The 16,165-nt window shown below is 53.9% G+C and overlaps 1 protein-coding gene across 1 annotated transcript in view; it reads left to right on the top strand.

Moving 5' to 3' along the window:
* COL2A1 (collagen type II alpha 1 chain) overlaps positions 416-16,165 on the top strand; it is a 30,251-nt gene continuing 14,501 nt past the window's right edge. Inside the window, exons 1-18 of the mRNA XM_018047868.1 lie at positions 416-758; positions 4,897-5,103; positions 6,558-6,574; positions 6,774-6,806; positions 6,908-6,940; positions 7,041-7,094; positions 7,241-7,342; positions 8,319-8,396; positions 9,027-9,071; positions 9,177-9,230; positions 9,653-9,706; positions 10,443-10,496; positions 10,895-10,948; positions 11,080-11,133; positions 11,420-11,464; positions 12,003-12,056; positions 14,488-14,532; positions 15,014-15,067. Coding sequence (XP_017903357.1) covers positions 674-758; positions 4,897-5,103; positions 6,558-6,574; positions 6,774-6,806; positions 6,908-6,940; positions 7,041-7,094; positions 7,241-7,342; positions 8,319-8,396; positions 9,027-9,071; positions 9,177-9,230; positions 9,653-9,706; positions 10,443-10,496; positions 10,895-10,948; positions 11,080-11,133; positions 11,420-11,464; positions 12,003-12,056; positions 14,488-14,532; positions 15,014-15,067 — 1,122 coding nt within the window. The 5' untranslated portion in view covers positions 416-673. The remainder of the gene's footprint in view (positions 759-4,896; positions 5,104-6,557; positions 6,575-6,773; positions 6,807-6,907; positions 6,941-7,040; positions 7,095-7,240; positions 7,343-8,318; positions 8,397-9,026; positions 9,072-9,176; positions 9,231-9,652; positions 9,707-10,442; positions 10,497-10,894; positions 10,949-11,079; positions 11,134-11,419; positions 11,465-12,002; positions 12,057-14,487; positions 14,533-15,013; positions 15,068-16,165) is intronic.

A 16,165-nucleotide genomic window follows, 5' to 3' on the forward strand; every position in this document is an offset into this window, starting at 1 on the left:
TCCCCTTGAGCCCTTCCCCTCGCCCGCAACCCAGGGACCCAATGCGATGCCCCTCTCTCCCTCCCCTCTGCTTCTTTCTACCGCTTCCCCTCCTCCCTCCCGAGTCTTTTCCGTCCACGGTCTAGGGCTCGCGGCCTGCGCCTCTGCAAACACCCCCACCCCTCCAATCCGGGCAGAACTCCGAGGGGAGGGGCCGGAGGCCCCCCTTCCCGCCTGTGGTCGGAGAGGGCAGCGCCGCAGCCCGGGGTGGGTAGGTGGGAGGTAGACAGGGGCCGTCTCTGCGCCCCGCCCGATCAGGCCACTCTGCACACTTAGGATGGGGGGCGGGAAGCAAGGCTAGCGGAGAGGGGGGCTCCGGTCCGGGCAGGTGCGGGCTCTGGCTGGGCCCAGGCGGGGTACGGGGCGGGGTCTCAGGTTACAGCCCCGCGGGGGGCCGGGGGCGGCCCGCGGTTTGGGAGAGCTCGCCAGCCTCGAGCGGGGCCGGGCGCATATAACGGGCGCCGCGGCGGAGAGAAGACGCAGAGCGCCGCTGGGCTGCCGGGTCTCCTGCCTCCTCCTCCTGCTCCGAGGGCCTCCTGCATGAGGGCGCGGTAGAGACCCGGACCCACGCCGTGCTCCTGCCGCCTCGCCGCGCTCCGCCCGGGCCCGGCTCCGCCAGGCCCCGCGGTGAGCTATGATCCGCCTCGGGGCTCCCCAGACGCTGGTGCTGCTGACGCTGCTCGTCGCCGCTGTCCTTCGGTGTCACGGCCAGGATGTCCGTAAGTCGTCCACAGCTCCCGCCTGCCACCCTTCTGTGTCGACCCTCAGCATCCTCTTCCCTGGCCCTCTCGCACTCTGGAGCCCGCGGGTCTGGGTTAGAGCGGCTCCGGGGTCAAGGAGCGCGGAGACGGGTGCAGGATGCGCAGAAGCTCATTGAATGGAATTCTGCAAGTCAGGGGCTCTGTCCTAGCGTCCTCCCTGCGGGTGGTGGTTGGAGGCGTTTGCTGGTCCTCCCGTTGCGCAGGAATATTAAAGAAGCAAAGCGTCGGGTCGGAAGTTTGCGCTTAGATTCCAGCGCGCTCTCTTTGACCAGCTTTGATAATTAAGCGCAAACGCACACTGCTTGCCAAGCACTCAGAGTTCGGCAAAACAGGTTGTGGCCCATAGATCTTAGGAAAAGTAGGCGAGAAAAAGCACGAGCGAAGAAGTGAGCAAGCGCCAAAGGGTTGAATTCCTAGTCGTGTCCAGGGGTCGGTGTCTGGGGTTCAAAGGGAAGTTAGTTAGACAAAGGAGACGCTCTGAAACCAGTAGGCTGAAACCCGAGGCCGCGATGAAGGGCTTCGGAGAGACACCTTGAGATCTCAGCGCCCCTCGTGGGTTTTCTGCCCTTCATGGCTGGCCCAGGAGCAAGGTGCAGCCCGCTTGGCATCTCGGCTTTCCCCTTGCCTCTGAAAGATACAGAAACTTCCCGCAGGAGAGGCCATCTGAAAGGCGATAACATTCCAACCAGACCTTGCTTTTGAAACGTCCGGGTAAAATAGCGCCCCCTCCCCGCCGTCTTCCCCCCATCCGCCCTCTCCCGCACCCGCCCCCCCCGCCCAAGCCAGGTACTACAATGAGTTACTTTTATAAAAGTTTCTGGAACTAGCCGAGGCTCTGCCAGGAGTGAGTGAGCGAGTGTGTGTGTGTGTGTGTGTGTGTGTGTGTGTGTGTGTGTGTGTAGCAGAGGAGTGGGACACGGTTGGTCGATTGCTATAACAATTTCAACCGTATATAGTTAGAGATGGCAGTTTTACACTCTGGTCCAAAGACAATTCGAACCGCACCTTTCCATCATCTCCTTTGGTAAAGTCCCACTGTCTGGGATTATATTTAGGACAAATGAAGCCTGGAAAGTGTATTAAGTAGAGAATTTTTTTTTCCACGTGTTTGGGCACGTTTCCGACGGCTGGGATTCCAGCCCTGTCTTTGTATGTTACAGATTGTAAATCAATCGCAGGGGAAATTTGGGGGGAAGGTATGGAAATCAAAAGTCCGTCTGCCGACGATTCTCTGCAGGCTCTCCTGCCACCTGGCTATCTCTGGAGACAGTTTAGAAGGCTTCGGGCCCAGAAGGACTTTCCGTTCGTTAGGGTGATCGACAGGGGCAGAACTGGAGCCCGCAGCGCAGCAGCAAGGAGCCTCAGGCCGAAGATTTTGGTCAGGGGATCGGGAGGTGCACTAAGCTGGAGGCGCGCTCACGGCACTTGGAATACGGTGTCGCTTAGCGGCCCCAGCTCGGATTGACTATATATTTGTCCTAAATTTGCACTTACACACCCACAAAGCTGTCTTCTTGACTGATCTCTGCCATAGTGCGCAATGGAATTAGCTAGGTGACTCTCAAAATCCCCAAACTCTGCATCTGGTATTAGAGGCGCTCACTTAAGTGGCAGAGCGTTCTCAGCGCCGCAACTTTCCTAGGAGGGAATGAATTCCACAGCTCTTTGGGCCCAGATCTCCCAGTCGCTCCTCCCCCCACCCCCCCTCCCCAGGGGCAGAGCATTGGAGCCGCTGGCTTTGCGCCCTAGCGCACCCTGGCCGGGTAACCCACTCCCCTGGGTCAGAAGACCCAAAGACGTGACGTGGGGAAGGATGCAGTCTGCGTGGACGTCAGGAATGTCAGTAACCTAGGGCTCGGGCACGCCCCTCCTCCCCATCTTTCCACAAGTTTGAGAAGCTTATTGGCTGCTGCGTTTTTGACCCACATCTGCATTTCACAGCCCTCGTCTCTGAAAAGTGCCCCTCGGCTCGGGGGAGAGACCTCAATCCGTCTTTGTGAGGCTTGTTTGCGTTAGGAGATTGGCAGCGATGGCTTCCAGATGGGGCTGAAACGCTGCCCGTATTTATTTAAACTGATTCCTTGCGGAGACCTGTGAATCGGACTCTGTGTGCGCTCGAGAAAAGCCCCATTCATGAGAGGCAAGGTCCGGTGGGTTCCCCCGGACTCCCCGACCCCCTCTCCCACAATGCCCCCCCCCGTGCCCGCCCACCGCCACCTCTCAGGCTCCAGCCCTGCGCCGAGCAGCCGCGAAGCAAAACAGTTCCCCAAAAGAGGTAACTTTTTAATTGGCCTACTACAAAGAGTCGCTTATACGGCCCTGCGGTAATGAGGGGAACACGATCAGGCGCGCCGGGATGCTATCGGCAGCCGTTTCGAACAGCAATTATGGAGGTGCTGGGCTCCTCCGTCCACACCTAAGGGATCCGGTTACGGAGCTGGCTTCTTTCTGGGGCAGTCATTTAATCGCACTTTCCACCCTCCCAGTGTCCGTGGGCGAACTGCGTTCAGAGCTGCAGTCACAAAGAGTCACCGTAGGGCTCTCACACCCAGCGCTGCGGCCCCGCCCCAGCGCCCGCGCATCCCGGGACCGCCCTTCCGAGGGAAATCTGATCTGCCTTCTGGGTGAACCCCTCGTCCAGCATTTTGCTCTTTTCCCCCTACGGCCCTCCTGGCTGAGAGTGGGTTCTTCTTTAGTCTGGACCCCACCCCTCGCTTTCTGCAGCTCCACCCATTTTAGCAGTGGGTGTGGCCCAGCGATTTTGATACTTAAGCTAGGATTCCTCCCCCCCACCCCCCGCCACCCCCCCCCCACCGCGTGATTATCTTGCCTAAATGCTGAGTGGATTTTTTTTTTTCTAGTGGAAAAAAAAAAAAGGTTTATCTTTCAGAGTCTCCTTAAAGAGCAGGGGCAGGCCCGTTTCTCTCTCCGCCCACCTGGTTTGTGGCCCGTTCCTATTATTCATCCATTGCTGCCAGTGCTTTGACGATTCTGATGAGAAAAACAGCGCTGGGCGCTCCCTAGCACGTGGTGCGGGCTCTGCCACGCTTGGCGCTCTTCGGAGCGCTCTTGTCAGCACAGGCTTCGTTTGCAGGGTGAATTCCAGACGGCAGGGCGCTTATGGAGGGGGACTACTCTGTGCCCTTCTTTGTCTGCATTCTTGGAGGGGGCCGGGCCTGGACTGGCTACTCTTGGCCGGGACCAGGCATTCAAAACCTCCTTGCATATCCCCTCCGTCACGTTGAGCCGTTGTCTTCAGATGGAAGCAGGCTCTCTCCAGAGGGGGGTCCAGCTGGAGGTCAGCACCCGTAGAGGGATCTTTGGCCCTGCGTGCCTCCGGGGCATTTTATCAGCCCTCGTGGGTTCTATCCAGGTGTATTGTTTGACTGGTCCAAACCCCTTCCCTAAATTGGTCCTAAGACTAATATTATTTAAAGAATGGGACAAGATCCTACCTCTAATAGCTCATCCTTTCACACACCTCCACCCCCATATATCTACTTCTGGAGCCTGGCTGCTGATAGAGTCTAATTTCTGTGGGTAGAATTTTCTCCACGCCTTCTGAATTTTAGCTGTCAGTTGTATTCAGCAGATCCCATAATTCCTAGAGGCAGGCAGAAGAAAGAAGGCCTCTGTCCCTGTGTTGGGGGTGGGGTGGGGTGTGGGCGGCACTGCATTTTCCCCTCCCCTCTGTCTTTACAGTCCTGAGTCCCCCAGTTCAGAGGTTCATCCTCCTCCTGCTCCTACTCTAACTTGCCCATGACCCCCACATCATCATGTCTCCCCAATGTGAGATGCACGAAGAGAGTATTTCATCCTCAGTGCCACCCCCCCCAACCTTCCCTGCTGGGTCAGGATTTTCATTGGTGAATAGAGAGCAGAGTGCAAAGTGGACAATAATATTTGTTGACTACATGGCAGAATGAATGATGTCTTAGAAAAAATAACAAGTTCTCTATGTTGGGTGGCCGGAGTCCACACGCTTCAGCATTCAAATGATGTCAAGTTGACCTGCAACCTCTCTCTTTTTCTCTTCTGGCTCCTCATCCCCTCCTTCCCTTGGCTCTCCGCTTCCCCCGCCCCACCCTTGGTGCAGAGAAGGCTGGCAGCTGTGTGCAGGACGGGCAGAGGTATAATGATAAGGATGTGTGGAAGCCCGAGCCCTGCCGGATCTGTGTCTGTGACACTGGGACTGTCCTCTGCGACGACATAATCTGTGAAGACATGAAAGACTGCCTCAGCCCCGAGACCCCCTTCGGAGAGTGCTGCCCCATCTGCTCAGCTGACCTCCCCACTGCCAGTGGTCGTAATTTATTTATTTCCTGTTCCACATAAATAAATTACTTGCAGGGGCAGCAAATGCCCTGCCATGGATGCCAGTCATCTCTGTGAAGCAGAGGGACTGGTTATCCATGGCACCCCAGCAGCTGAGGCTGAAGGGAAAGGCGACTTCTCGCTTGCAGGATGACACTGAGTGAGCCTGACACACCAGAGGGGTCCTTCCTCACCTGACACCTCCAGAAAATATGCTCCTAAGACCTGGAGGACAGAGGGGACTCCACACAAGCGTCCTCACTGTAAGCACCTCTGCAAAGTCCTTGAGCCACAATGGAGATCCAGTGCTCCTTTTGGCCAAAACACAGATTCATTTCTCCTCTGTTGCCCACACCTTGGCCTCCAAACATGCTCAATGTGAAGCAAGCTCTGCTGGCCAACTGGGTGACAGAAAGGGCAGGCCCCCTTTTGAAAAATATGGAGCATTGGTGGCAGTTTCCTTTTGGTTTTGCCTCTGTTGGTATTGACTGCCAATTAAGAAGCAAGTTCCTAGCAGAAGGAAGAGCTGGGGTCTGGAAGTTCTAGTGGTGAAGAGCAGAGCTGGGCCCCGGACAGAGCCCCAGGTGCCTACACCCTGGAGCCGGGGCTGGTGAATGTGTAGGTGTGCAGGTGACCCCTCCCCAGCTCTGGAGCCCATGCCCTATCCCCCTGAAGGAGGATGGGGACAGACATCTAGGCCTTTTGGGTAGCCCTCACCATTTTCTTCCTGATCAAGCAGAGGAGACAGTTGAAAAGGAAGCGAGCAGTTGCCTTTCCTTAACACTTCACCCACCGTGGAAAGCTGCTTGGGGAAGCCGCTTTGATAGCCCACTTCCCCAGATCATTTTTCAGGGGGCCTATGTGAGTGAAGCGTTGATCACCTTTACTATTTCGCTGCTACAAATGGGGAAAGGGTTATTGATTCGGGGGGCACTGGCTCCAATGCCCTCTGTAACTTCTGTGCTCTGCTGTTTTTTTGTGCTTGCTTCATGGAGACCCAGCTTGAATGTAAGACCTTTCTAAATACCTAACTCTTCTTCTGGGGTGGGGGATGTGTTGCGGGGTGCTTGGGCTACGGGAGGGTTTTCTTACCCTTCTGAGGAAGAGAAGAAACTGAGCTTCTCCGTTTCTCAGTTTTGGGTGCTTTCTCTCCTGGTGGCTGATAAACCTTGAGTTCTTTGTATTCTTTTTGGCCCCTGCATGCTGATTGCCTTTCAATAACAAATTCTGGGTCATCTCTGTTCCTCTTGGGACCTCAGCAACTCCAGACCCCAGTGGAACCTAACACCCCAACAGAGGGCTTCAGTGGAGTAACAGGAAGCTACCCCCTTCCCTGGTTGTGTCCCTTTCTATGATGCCTTCATGAAAGTTTGAATGACAAGAAGTTGTACTTATCCATTTCATGACTCTTATATTCTCCTTCTCTGTTTCTTCCATTTGCAGGGCAACCAGGACCAAAGGTGAGGATTGTTGTTGTTTGCTTTTTTTTTTTTCCTCTTTAAATTTTCTTCATTGAAAGCAATGCTGTGCTCATTCAGCGTGCGGTTTTTAGGCATCAACAAGAGATCTGTTACAGTGGGCACCTTGATGCAGGGGCTACTGTTTTGCACTGGAGGCTTGGTGAGCTTGACTCAATCCTGACAGTGTTTCATGTTTCAGGGACAGAAAGGAGAACCTGGAGACATCAAGGATGTAAGTACACTTTCTACTCCCATGTTGCGTCAACTTTTCTAACTGGGTCATTTCCTTGAGGTCTCTTCTAACTTGCCATTTTGTCGGTGTCTCTCTCACAGATCGTAGGACCCAAGGGACCTCCTGGACCTCAGGTAAAAAAGAGAGAAACCCCGTTTTCCATGCTTTCCTTGAGTTATTGATCAGCAGGCTCTCCCGCTCTTGCTGTCGTCTCAATATTTTCTTCATTTTCAGGGACCTGCAGGTGAACAAGGACCCAGAGGTGATCGTGGTGACAAAGGTGAAAAAGTGAGTAGAGAAACAATGCTGTCTGACCCTTGTGGACTCCCCACGTTCTCTAAGGACCCCCCCAAATGCCTCAAGGGCAGCCCGTAGACAGATGGGTCTTGTATAAACACTGCTTCACATCGGGGCTTCTTTCTCTTTCTGCCAAGGGTGCTCCTGGACCTCGTGGCAGAGATGGAGAGCCTGGGACCCCTGGAAACCCTGGCCCCCCTGGTCCTCCCGGCCCCCCCGGCCCCCCTGGCCTTGGTGGAGTAAGTATCCTTATGTCCCCTTCCTTCAGGCTGTCTCTCCAGAAATGTGGCTTCTAAATTGCTAGTCACACTCACCTGGCTGGCTCCCAGGGCTACCAGAAGTGTGTCCACAGCCTGTCTTGAACATGGACTTCTCCCCCAGGCCTGTAATTTAGTGGAATCACATAGTGGGCGTGAGACTGTGGCGCTAAGGACTGACTTTGTTCACTCACTGGGTTTCTGTAAAGAAAGTCTTCAGTTACCTGGCTTCCTGGCATCTCTACTGTGTGGCTGGTCCTTGGGAGTGGGTGTAGGGGTTGGAGGAGAGGATGACTGGGCACTTGCGGTTCCCTGGAAGAAGAGTGACCGCTGTCCTTGGAAGACGTTGAAGCTTCATCTTTGCCAAGTACATTCCAAGCAACTATTTATTCTCATGAAAGAGCCCCACTGAGGAAAGGTGTGTGGCTAAAGTTGGTTTTGGAATCAGACCAATCAACAAATTACATTATTGCCCAGTTTTTGCAGGTTTGCCATTTTGATGTTTGCTATGATTTAACTTTTTCAACTTGAATGGCGCATAGATGCCTACTATATTCTCTGGTAAAATATTTTAAGACTGTTGATTTTAGTGTTTTGCTGGGCATTAAGGTCTTAGAAAAGAAAAAAAAAACCTTTAAAAGTTATATTTTAGTTATAGTTTTCAGTTTATGTGGAATAATATATTTAATATTTTAGAATTAAAGAAAACTTACAAAATGAAATGCAAGTAATGGATACTCTTCCAAGTAACACTTCATCTTCCAGGGAAATGGTTGTGCCACTGTCATCTAATAAGCCATTTCCAAAACTTTTTTTCAGGAATCATTAGTGTTTCTGATCAATGCTAGGTTAGTCTCCCGCAATTAAAGTTTTTTTTCTATCCGTATATAGCTTACCTAGCCATGTAGGAAAAGCATATAGCCTCTCAAGCTTTTAATGTTGTTGGATTTATGTGCAGAACTTTGCTGCCCAGATGGCTGGTGGATTTGATGAGAAGGCTGGTGGCGCCCAGATGGGAGTAATGCAGGGACCAATGGTAAGAAAAGGCACCAGTTCTTCGCAGCCAAACTGGCAGGAGGTGGCCCTCAGCAGAGCCAGGGACTCTGACAACCTCACTTTACAGATAATTACTTGGAGCGACCCTTCCCCATCAGTTACATAACCTCCCATTTAGCTAGCCCAGAGCATTTGGTTTTTAATGGCGATGGATGCCAGTTTTAATGATGCGCTGGAGTGACTAAGAAGAATGAGGATGGAGAGAGGCATATAGGCTGATCTGTCAGAAGGCCAGTTGCTATTGCTCTTGGAATGAGAACTGAAGAATGCAGACAGCAGCCACTGTTCTCCAGCATCCACAAGACTTCCAGCAGGAAATCTCAGCCCTGCAGCTCCCACTTGGCACATGCTAAATGAAACTCAGACTTTAGTAAACATGGCTGCTGTCCAGAGGAACGCAAGGCCAGCTTCTCTGTCCAAATGGTACCTATAAATAAAAATAGAATGTTGCGAGGGGAGAGGAAAATGAGAGGGAGCAGCCCCTGCAGGCCCCTGCTCACAGAGTAACTCCTTGTCCTTTGTCTGGGCTGTTGGCTGGGAGGCGGCGGCACCGTGGAGGCCAAGGGTGAAGCCTTTCCAGTAAAGCTCCTCATTTTCTGTTCCAATGCAGGGCCCCATGGGACCTCGGGGACCCCCAGGCCCTGCTGGTGCTCCCGTAAGTATTGGGTTTTTCCTTTTGGAAAGCGGAGACACAGATGCTTTCAAGCTCTCTGATGTCTGTTCTAGGGGGCCAACCTGGTGTCCTCGCTTTACTTTTTAGGGACCTCAAGGATTTCAAGGCAACCCTGGTGAACCTGGGGAACCCGGTGTCTCTGTGAGTGCTGGCGCTGGCCCTGCCCTCCTGGGGGATCTTCTGGTGATGCGCCATTCACACCGTAGTCCTGTCGCCTTCCGGGCTCTGCCCAGTGCTTTCTCCAGTGGAGGGCTCAAAGGAAGCTCAGATGTCCCGTCTTAGCTCTGGGGGAACTGACAGGGAGCCAGATGTGGCAGGAACCACCCAGGATTCTGTCATGTCAGTCCTTTTTCTGGGTCACCCCTTCTGGCCTGTGCTGTCCACTGCCTCCCGCTGTGATCTGCTCTGCGCCTCTTCTCTCTCTCAGTACAAACTGGGTTCCTCCATCTTTTTTTCCTTTTAGATGCATTAGCTTCCAAAAGCTATAATCCCCAGGTTTCTCCCACTGATTAGGCGTCTTCCCCCCTCCAACCATCTCTTAAGCTCACTTATTTTGTTTGTAGGGTCCCATGGGCCCCCGTGGTCCTCCTGGCCCCCCTGGGAAACCTGGTGATGATGTGAGTACACCTGAGTCAATCAAGTGTCTGCCTCACTGGAAAGGGCCTGGAGAGAGGGGGTGCTGGGTGGTGATGGGCGGATGCACCCTCGACTGGGCCCGGGGGCGGGGCTCGTGCGGCAGAGACTCAGACACTGCACCGTCTACATTTCCGCTGGCAACTTAGCTTGCAAGTGCCTTTGGGGACAGCTTTGGACCCACTGGGAAGGGAAATAATTAAAACATCATTAGCTCCAGGAAGGGAAATTGAGAAGTGAGAGAAGGGAGGGGCAAAACACAAAGGGAAAGATGCAGAGAAGGAAAAACAAAAGAGAAACACTCAACAGCCCAAGATTATCTTAATTGTAAATGAGTTGGGGAAAGCTCAGGCTGAGTCAGGATGTCTGCAAGGGATGTAAACGAAGGGGAGAGAGGAGAACCGGCGCTGAAGCTGCTCGTGAGAATCCTATTAGGCAGTGAACGTCTCCGAGGTTAGGGAACACAGGCTGGTGAGCAGTGCCTATGAGAGGAGACAGTGAGCCCACCAGGGAAGGCCGGAGGCTGTGAGGGGTGGAGGAGCTTGCCCAGGACACAGGCAGGGAAGGCATTCAGGGAAGTCTGGGGCCTGCAGGGGTGGGGGAGCTGAGGAAGCAGGTGGGCAAAGGCTCGGCAGGGGGGAGGGGTGATGGCATGGCAGTGCGCGCGAGTGATGCGAGCGTGTCTTCTGAGGAAGCCGAGGCACATCTCTCTCCCTTCAGGGCGAAGCCGGAAAGCCTGGAAAATCTGGCGAGAGAGGCCCTCCTGGCCCTCAGGTAAAGCCCACCTTTCCCGGTTTCTAGTCTTGTTCGCAGCGTCTCCATCCTTGCAACAAACGCAGTGGCCTCCCACCCAGCTCATCCAGCTCCGATAGCTCGCTCCTAAAGTTCCAGCCGTCCCCGCGTGTCACGCTTTCATACTGATGACCATGTCCCTGATCCTAGCACAGTCTCGGGGCATCCGGGGGTGCTGGCAGATGTTTATACCCACTTTGCCTAAGCTGGGGTGAGGCAGAGAGGGGGATTCTGGGAGTGACCGAAAGATGTTCCTGGTGCCGGGTTTCCCCTGCTTCCTGGCCACCCAGGGACCTGGCTTCAAGGCCTCTCCCATCAGCCCAAGGCAGCCTTTACCTGGTTCTGCACAGTGCTCTGAACATCTCTGCTTTGGATTGCAGGGTGCTCGCGGCTTCCCAGGAACCCCAGGCCTTCCTGGTGTCAAAGGTCACAGAGTAAGTATAATGGGGGGAGAGTGCTGGAAGGAAAAAGACTGACCAAGGGAGAAAAAAGTCTTGGGGGAGACATGAATCGTCCTCTTCGGCTTCCCCAGAAGCGTGACTGAAAGTCTTCTCTTGTCCCGTAGGGTTACCCAGGTCTAGATGGTGCTAAGGGAGAAGCTGGTGCTCCGGGTGTGAAGGTAAGGACCAAGAAGCACATAGGCATGGGGGACGGACGATGAGGAGATGCTGCTGAGCTCAGTGGAGTTAGGACGTCTGAACAGCTTGGGTTAGGAACACCAGCACTACAACCTAATGAATGAACAGCAGGTCTGGAGAGCTCCGGGAATTGTCCCTCATGGAACTAAAGCTTGGAGGTGTCGGTGCTAGCTGAGATGACCAGAGCTTTCGGCTTCCTCCATGGGAACTGTCTTGTGGGCTGGCAGAGGGGGCCCTGCTCACTGACCCCCTGCATCTTTTTTCCAGGGTGAGAGTGGTTCCCCAGGTGAGAACGGTTCTCCAGGCCCAATGGTGAGTATGAGCACCACCCCCTGGAGGGCCTCCAGACACTCTTGAGACACCTTCTAAAGCCCAGCAGATGGCGCCACTGTAAATGCCACTGATCCCTTTGGGCAAAGTAGATATTCAGTTTTGTAGATTGATTCGATTATGAGCAAAACGTAAAGTGTGTCAAGTGGATGGTTTGTGCAAGGGCTCACCAGCATTTCTTTGAAATAACCCTGTTAACACCCTTAAGGTGTGCTTCAGTTTTTACAAATTCTGTTTAAGTTTTCAACATTTGGGGGAGTTTGTCTATTGCAAGGAGCAAGATGTGCCTATAACAGGGCTCCTAATAGGTAACAATGGGAGCACCTGTGTGTTCTGCCATGGCCGAGAACCCTTTGGTGTGATAGGATCAGGAAGGCGGACCAGGGGCATCCACACCTTTGCCTCCTGGGTGCTACCGGCTCCCTCCTTTCCAGTGTCCATGAAGGGCCTGCAGGTTAAGTGATGGGGCCGAGCGGTCCTTGAACCAACTCATGCTTGTGCCTCTTGGTGTGTGCTCCAGGGTCCCCGCGGCTTGCCTGGTGAGAGAGGACGGACTGGCCCTGCCGGCGCTGCAGTGAGTAATTGACAAGACCCAGAGCTACCATTTGCCCAGCTCTTTTGGAGTTCACAACGCACTTGTGTTCAGGGTTATTTTGCCTGACCCTCAAAGCAACCCCACGAGGTGTAGACAGTATCATCCTCCCGTGAGGATTCACTCTGAGTGTGCCCGTCACAAATTCCCAGACTGGGTCTGCACAATCAGAGGACTGGGGGGGTGGAGGGAGGCCATGGGAGAGCTGGCAGGCGAGGATAGGAGTCTCTTTAACCAGTCTCGATTATTCAGGTAATCCGTCGACAGTCTCACCCATTCCCCAGTCAATCCTGTTTGAATATATGGACAGACTTTAGTTGGCTATAGTACTGTGTTCCTTTTAGTTCTTTCTGCTCACTTAGATGCTGCCCTAGAAGAGTGTATAGTCTAGGGTCAACTCACATACTTTACATTACTGCACTGTTGGTGACACTGTGATATACCAGTGGCCACTGCTTCACGGGCACGTCCTCTGTTTAATACCCAGATGCTCTGTCTTATCCAGCCTTCCCTCGGATCCTACCAGGCGGATTCTGTTGTCCTCCCCCCTTCAGAGGAGAAGAAACTGAGGCACTGAATGGTTAATTAGCCTAAGACAAGCCGTGCTCTGCAGCCTCAGACTCCGGTGGCCTCGCATTAATGGGAGAGTTAAGAGCATGGGGATTTGTAGCAGTGGAGGGTGCAGGTGTTTAGCTCTGATCCCTTAGCAATAGAGAGCCCTTGTGGGCGCCTGGTCAGGCGAGTGATGCGATGAAAGCTGTGTTTAAGAAAGATTATGCTCTCTGTTGATTTCACACCCCAGCCACCCAGGCTCTGAGGCCCCTCCTCATGGGTCCTTGCAGGACCAGCCAAAGTAAATCAGCTTCCCTCAGTTGTGCCGCAGTCCAGATAATGTATCTGTTTTGGCAGAAATTTCCCTCAGAAGCAGATCAGTGAGATAGCATGCAGTCTCAACCCCCATTTGTCAGCCAAAACTGTTGAAGTGGCTTGTCCTTAGGTCACTTTGTGTGAGGGGATTAGAGAGCCCCGGGCCTGCCAAGAAGCACTGTGATTGCTACAGATTGTCCAGACCTGGCTTGTGCCTTTTTGGCCAGGCTTGGAGTCATGGGGGCCACACTCCATGAGGGGCACAGATGACCTCCACCGCTGTTCTCCTTCCTCCTCCAGTCGGCCCTGCTTCTTGCTTCTCCTTGCTGACTCCTGTCCCTACCATAGTTAGACTGGCAGGGTGTGCATAGGATTTGGCATGGAAGATTGACAAGCTCACATAGTTCAGTGCAGGCCTGGTGTCCAGGCCTGGCCAGGGGCTGGGCTGGGCTGTGGTCATGTGCCCCCCACCTTGGGCCAGATGGTACCCACTCCCCAGCTTTCCTGCAGGGGGCAGCCCTGGATACCCATCCAACTTTGGCCTCTTGGGCAGCACCACACTCCCCTTGCTCACAAGCAGCCCAGGCCTCTCCTCTGGCTGACCCCTGGAGGGAGGGTACTTTGCGAAGCAGCCAGCCCAGAAGGGGCTCTGGCCAATGCTGAGGGTTTATGTTCCCTGTGACATTTTCTTCTGTTAAGTCTTCTCCTGCTTCCCTGGTTAATGCCAACCAGGAGAGTCTCAGTCATGAGAAATGGACCACAGCCAGGAGAAAGACTTGAGTCTTATTTAAAACAGGAGCTCCCCCTAAAGCATCCTTCTTCAGCTTCCCAGGAGAGGCAGAGGCAGGCAGGCGGGGCTCAGCTGAGGTCCTCCAAGGACCAGGTGTTCGGCCCAGCTCCACCCGGCCTAATGATTCCCGGGACCCGGAGGGGCCTCGAGAAAGAGACCCTGGAGGTGCTCCCCCTCAAAGCGCATGGCCTGTAGAGGAAGAGCCAGCAGCCTTGCTGTCTGTGAAAGAAGTCTCAGGACAAATTTGGCCCTCAGACTGTGCCCGGTGCCCTATCCCCATCACCAAGCTTCTTCCTGGGCTGGTAGCAGGTGCCCTGCAGCTTCTCTGTCTTCCATAGAAGCAGGTTGTTCTGTGGGTTGGGGATGGGGACACAGATCCAAGAGTTGACCAAGGAGATTAACCAAGTCCTAAAAGAGCTTTCTGCTGCAACAGGCAGGAAGAACTGAGTCAGAATCAATGCTTGGCTGTTTCATTTTCACTGTGTCTTTAAATGATAACATGGCCTTGAATTTGGGCATACTCGGGGTCTAAAAGGAAGTTTAAAAAATGATGGAGTAGCTGGAAAATTACCCAAGTTCTTTGAGGCTGAGAGCAAGCCCACTGCAGGCCCAGTTCTCAAAGGCACCATGGAGGGTCCTGGGGCTGCTTCCTCCCGCAGTGCACACCTGCCGGCCTCCTGCTCAGCCCTGGGGCACCGTGAGAGGGACTGGAGATGTGGGTGTCTCCCGTAACGGCTGCTTCCTTCTCGCTCACAGGGTGCTCGAGGCAATGACGGTCAACCAGGCCCTGCAGGGCCTCCGGTAAGTTCACTTCAGCCCCGGCAGGTTTGCCTGAGTCCCAGTCAGCCGCCCAGTGAAGTGGCAGTGTTTACTCAATATCCGGGCCACATTCTGGATTCTCCTGGAAAAAGAGGAACAATTTTTCATTACTAAGGGAGTAGGTTGGTGACAAGCTTTGAAGCAATGGTTCATTTTTCTCAGCTACACTTTTGGTAGTTTTTCTGGGGAGGGGTAGAGAGGGAGGTGAAAGGATGACTTGCTTCTCACCATGTATATATTCAGAAACTATATACTGCGTCAGAACCACAGTTTCCCCAAGCCAGGCTTGGGGACACTGGCAGCAGGGACAGTTTTCATCCAGGGACTTTCAGCCACAGTGGATATAGAGCAATATCAGTACAAAGGTGGGAAGGCATGGGAGGTGAGGGGTGGCTTGCTTTGGAGGCTGGAGATGGTCTGCCCAGACTGGGCCTTCACCTCTGCATCTGCTTGCTTCCTCCAGGGTCCCGTGGGTCCTGCTGGCGGTCCTGGCTTCCCCGGTGCTCCTGGTGCCAAGGTGCGTGTTCTGCTTGTCAAGTCAGGAACCCCCCCTTTCCCCATAACCCTTGCTGACTGCCCCCCGGATGATCCGCCTTCCCTTTGGAGTGTCCCCCCCCCTCGCCCCACTACTGCTATCCGTGGAAGCAAGGAAAGAGCCAGGCGTTTTGCAGAGTCACTAGCTAGAAGGGAAAGCAAGATGGAATGATAAAAAGCTGGAGATACAGTTACAGCTTCAGAGTGGGACAAGGCAGAAAAAGATGGGGGGACCCCTGAGACCTGGGAGGGGACCAAAGGAAACTGAAGAAAAAAGGCAAAGCTCAGCTGACTTAGATCCGGAAGAGAGTTGGAGGGAAGTGGGCGCAGAGATGGTTCCATCCTTCCCTCTCACCCCTGCTTCATCTTGGGGGGCAGGGCTTGTCTCTCCCAAACCGTGTTAATAGAGTTCTTCCAAGGATTAATAGAGGCCAGTGGGAGGCCAGCCAGTTCAGGGAAAGGCCCCTGTGGCCCAGGAGGGATTCCAACACGCGTGCGTCCCTGGGAATTCTCTCCTGGTGCCGCCAGGAGATGAATAAGGAGCCTCCATGTGGTCACTGGCATCAGGTTGCTTTTCCCCTTGTGGGGGTTTCCATGGCAACCAGACAGTGTCTGAGGCCCCAGGAGCTGGGTGAAGGAGACCCATTGTGAAGAGGGACAGCGGAAGGTGAGGGGGCCTGACCTTTAGAAAATAATAATTACAAAAGTAAAGCAAGAATGTTCTGAGAAGAAACCTGAGGAGGCCGTGCCCTCCCTCCAGGTCAGCAATCCTCCCCAGGGACTCCGCCATCCAGAGAGCCCAGCTCACAGCCAGCTGTAACTTTCAGGAAAAAATGAAAGTAAAAGCAGAGCCCATTTTGGGAAAAGTGGTGTCGGGGCGCTGGTCCCCCAGCTTGCTTTTTGTCCTGGCTTGCTGGCTTTCTTCAAATAGGCTTGACTCAGAGCCTGGTTCACATTAGCCAGATACATGCCCAATGGCACCCCGAGCTGAGATGTTCAAGAGCCTCAATAAAAGAGAAAATAGGTGGGAAAGGGGAGGTAAAGGTGCCTGCCCATCTCAGCCATTGTCCATCATCCCACA

Source organism: Capra hircus, chromosome 5 (assembly GCF_001704415.2).
Source record: "Capra hircus breed San Clemente chromosome 5, ASM170441v1, whole genome shotgun sequence".
NCBI lineage: Eukaryota > Metazoa > Chordata > Mammalia > Artiodactyla > Bovidae > Capra > Capra hircus.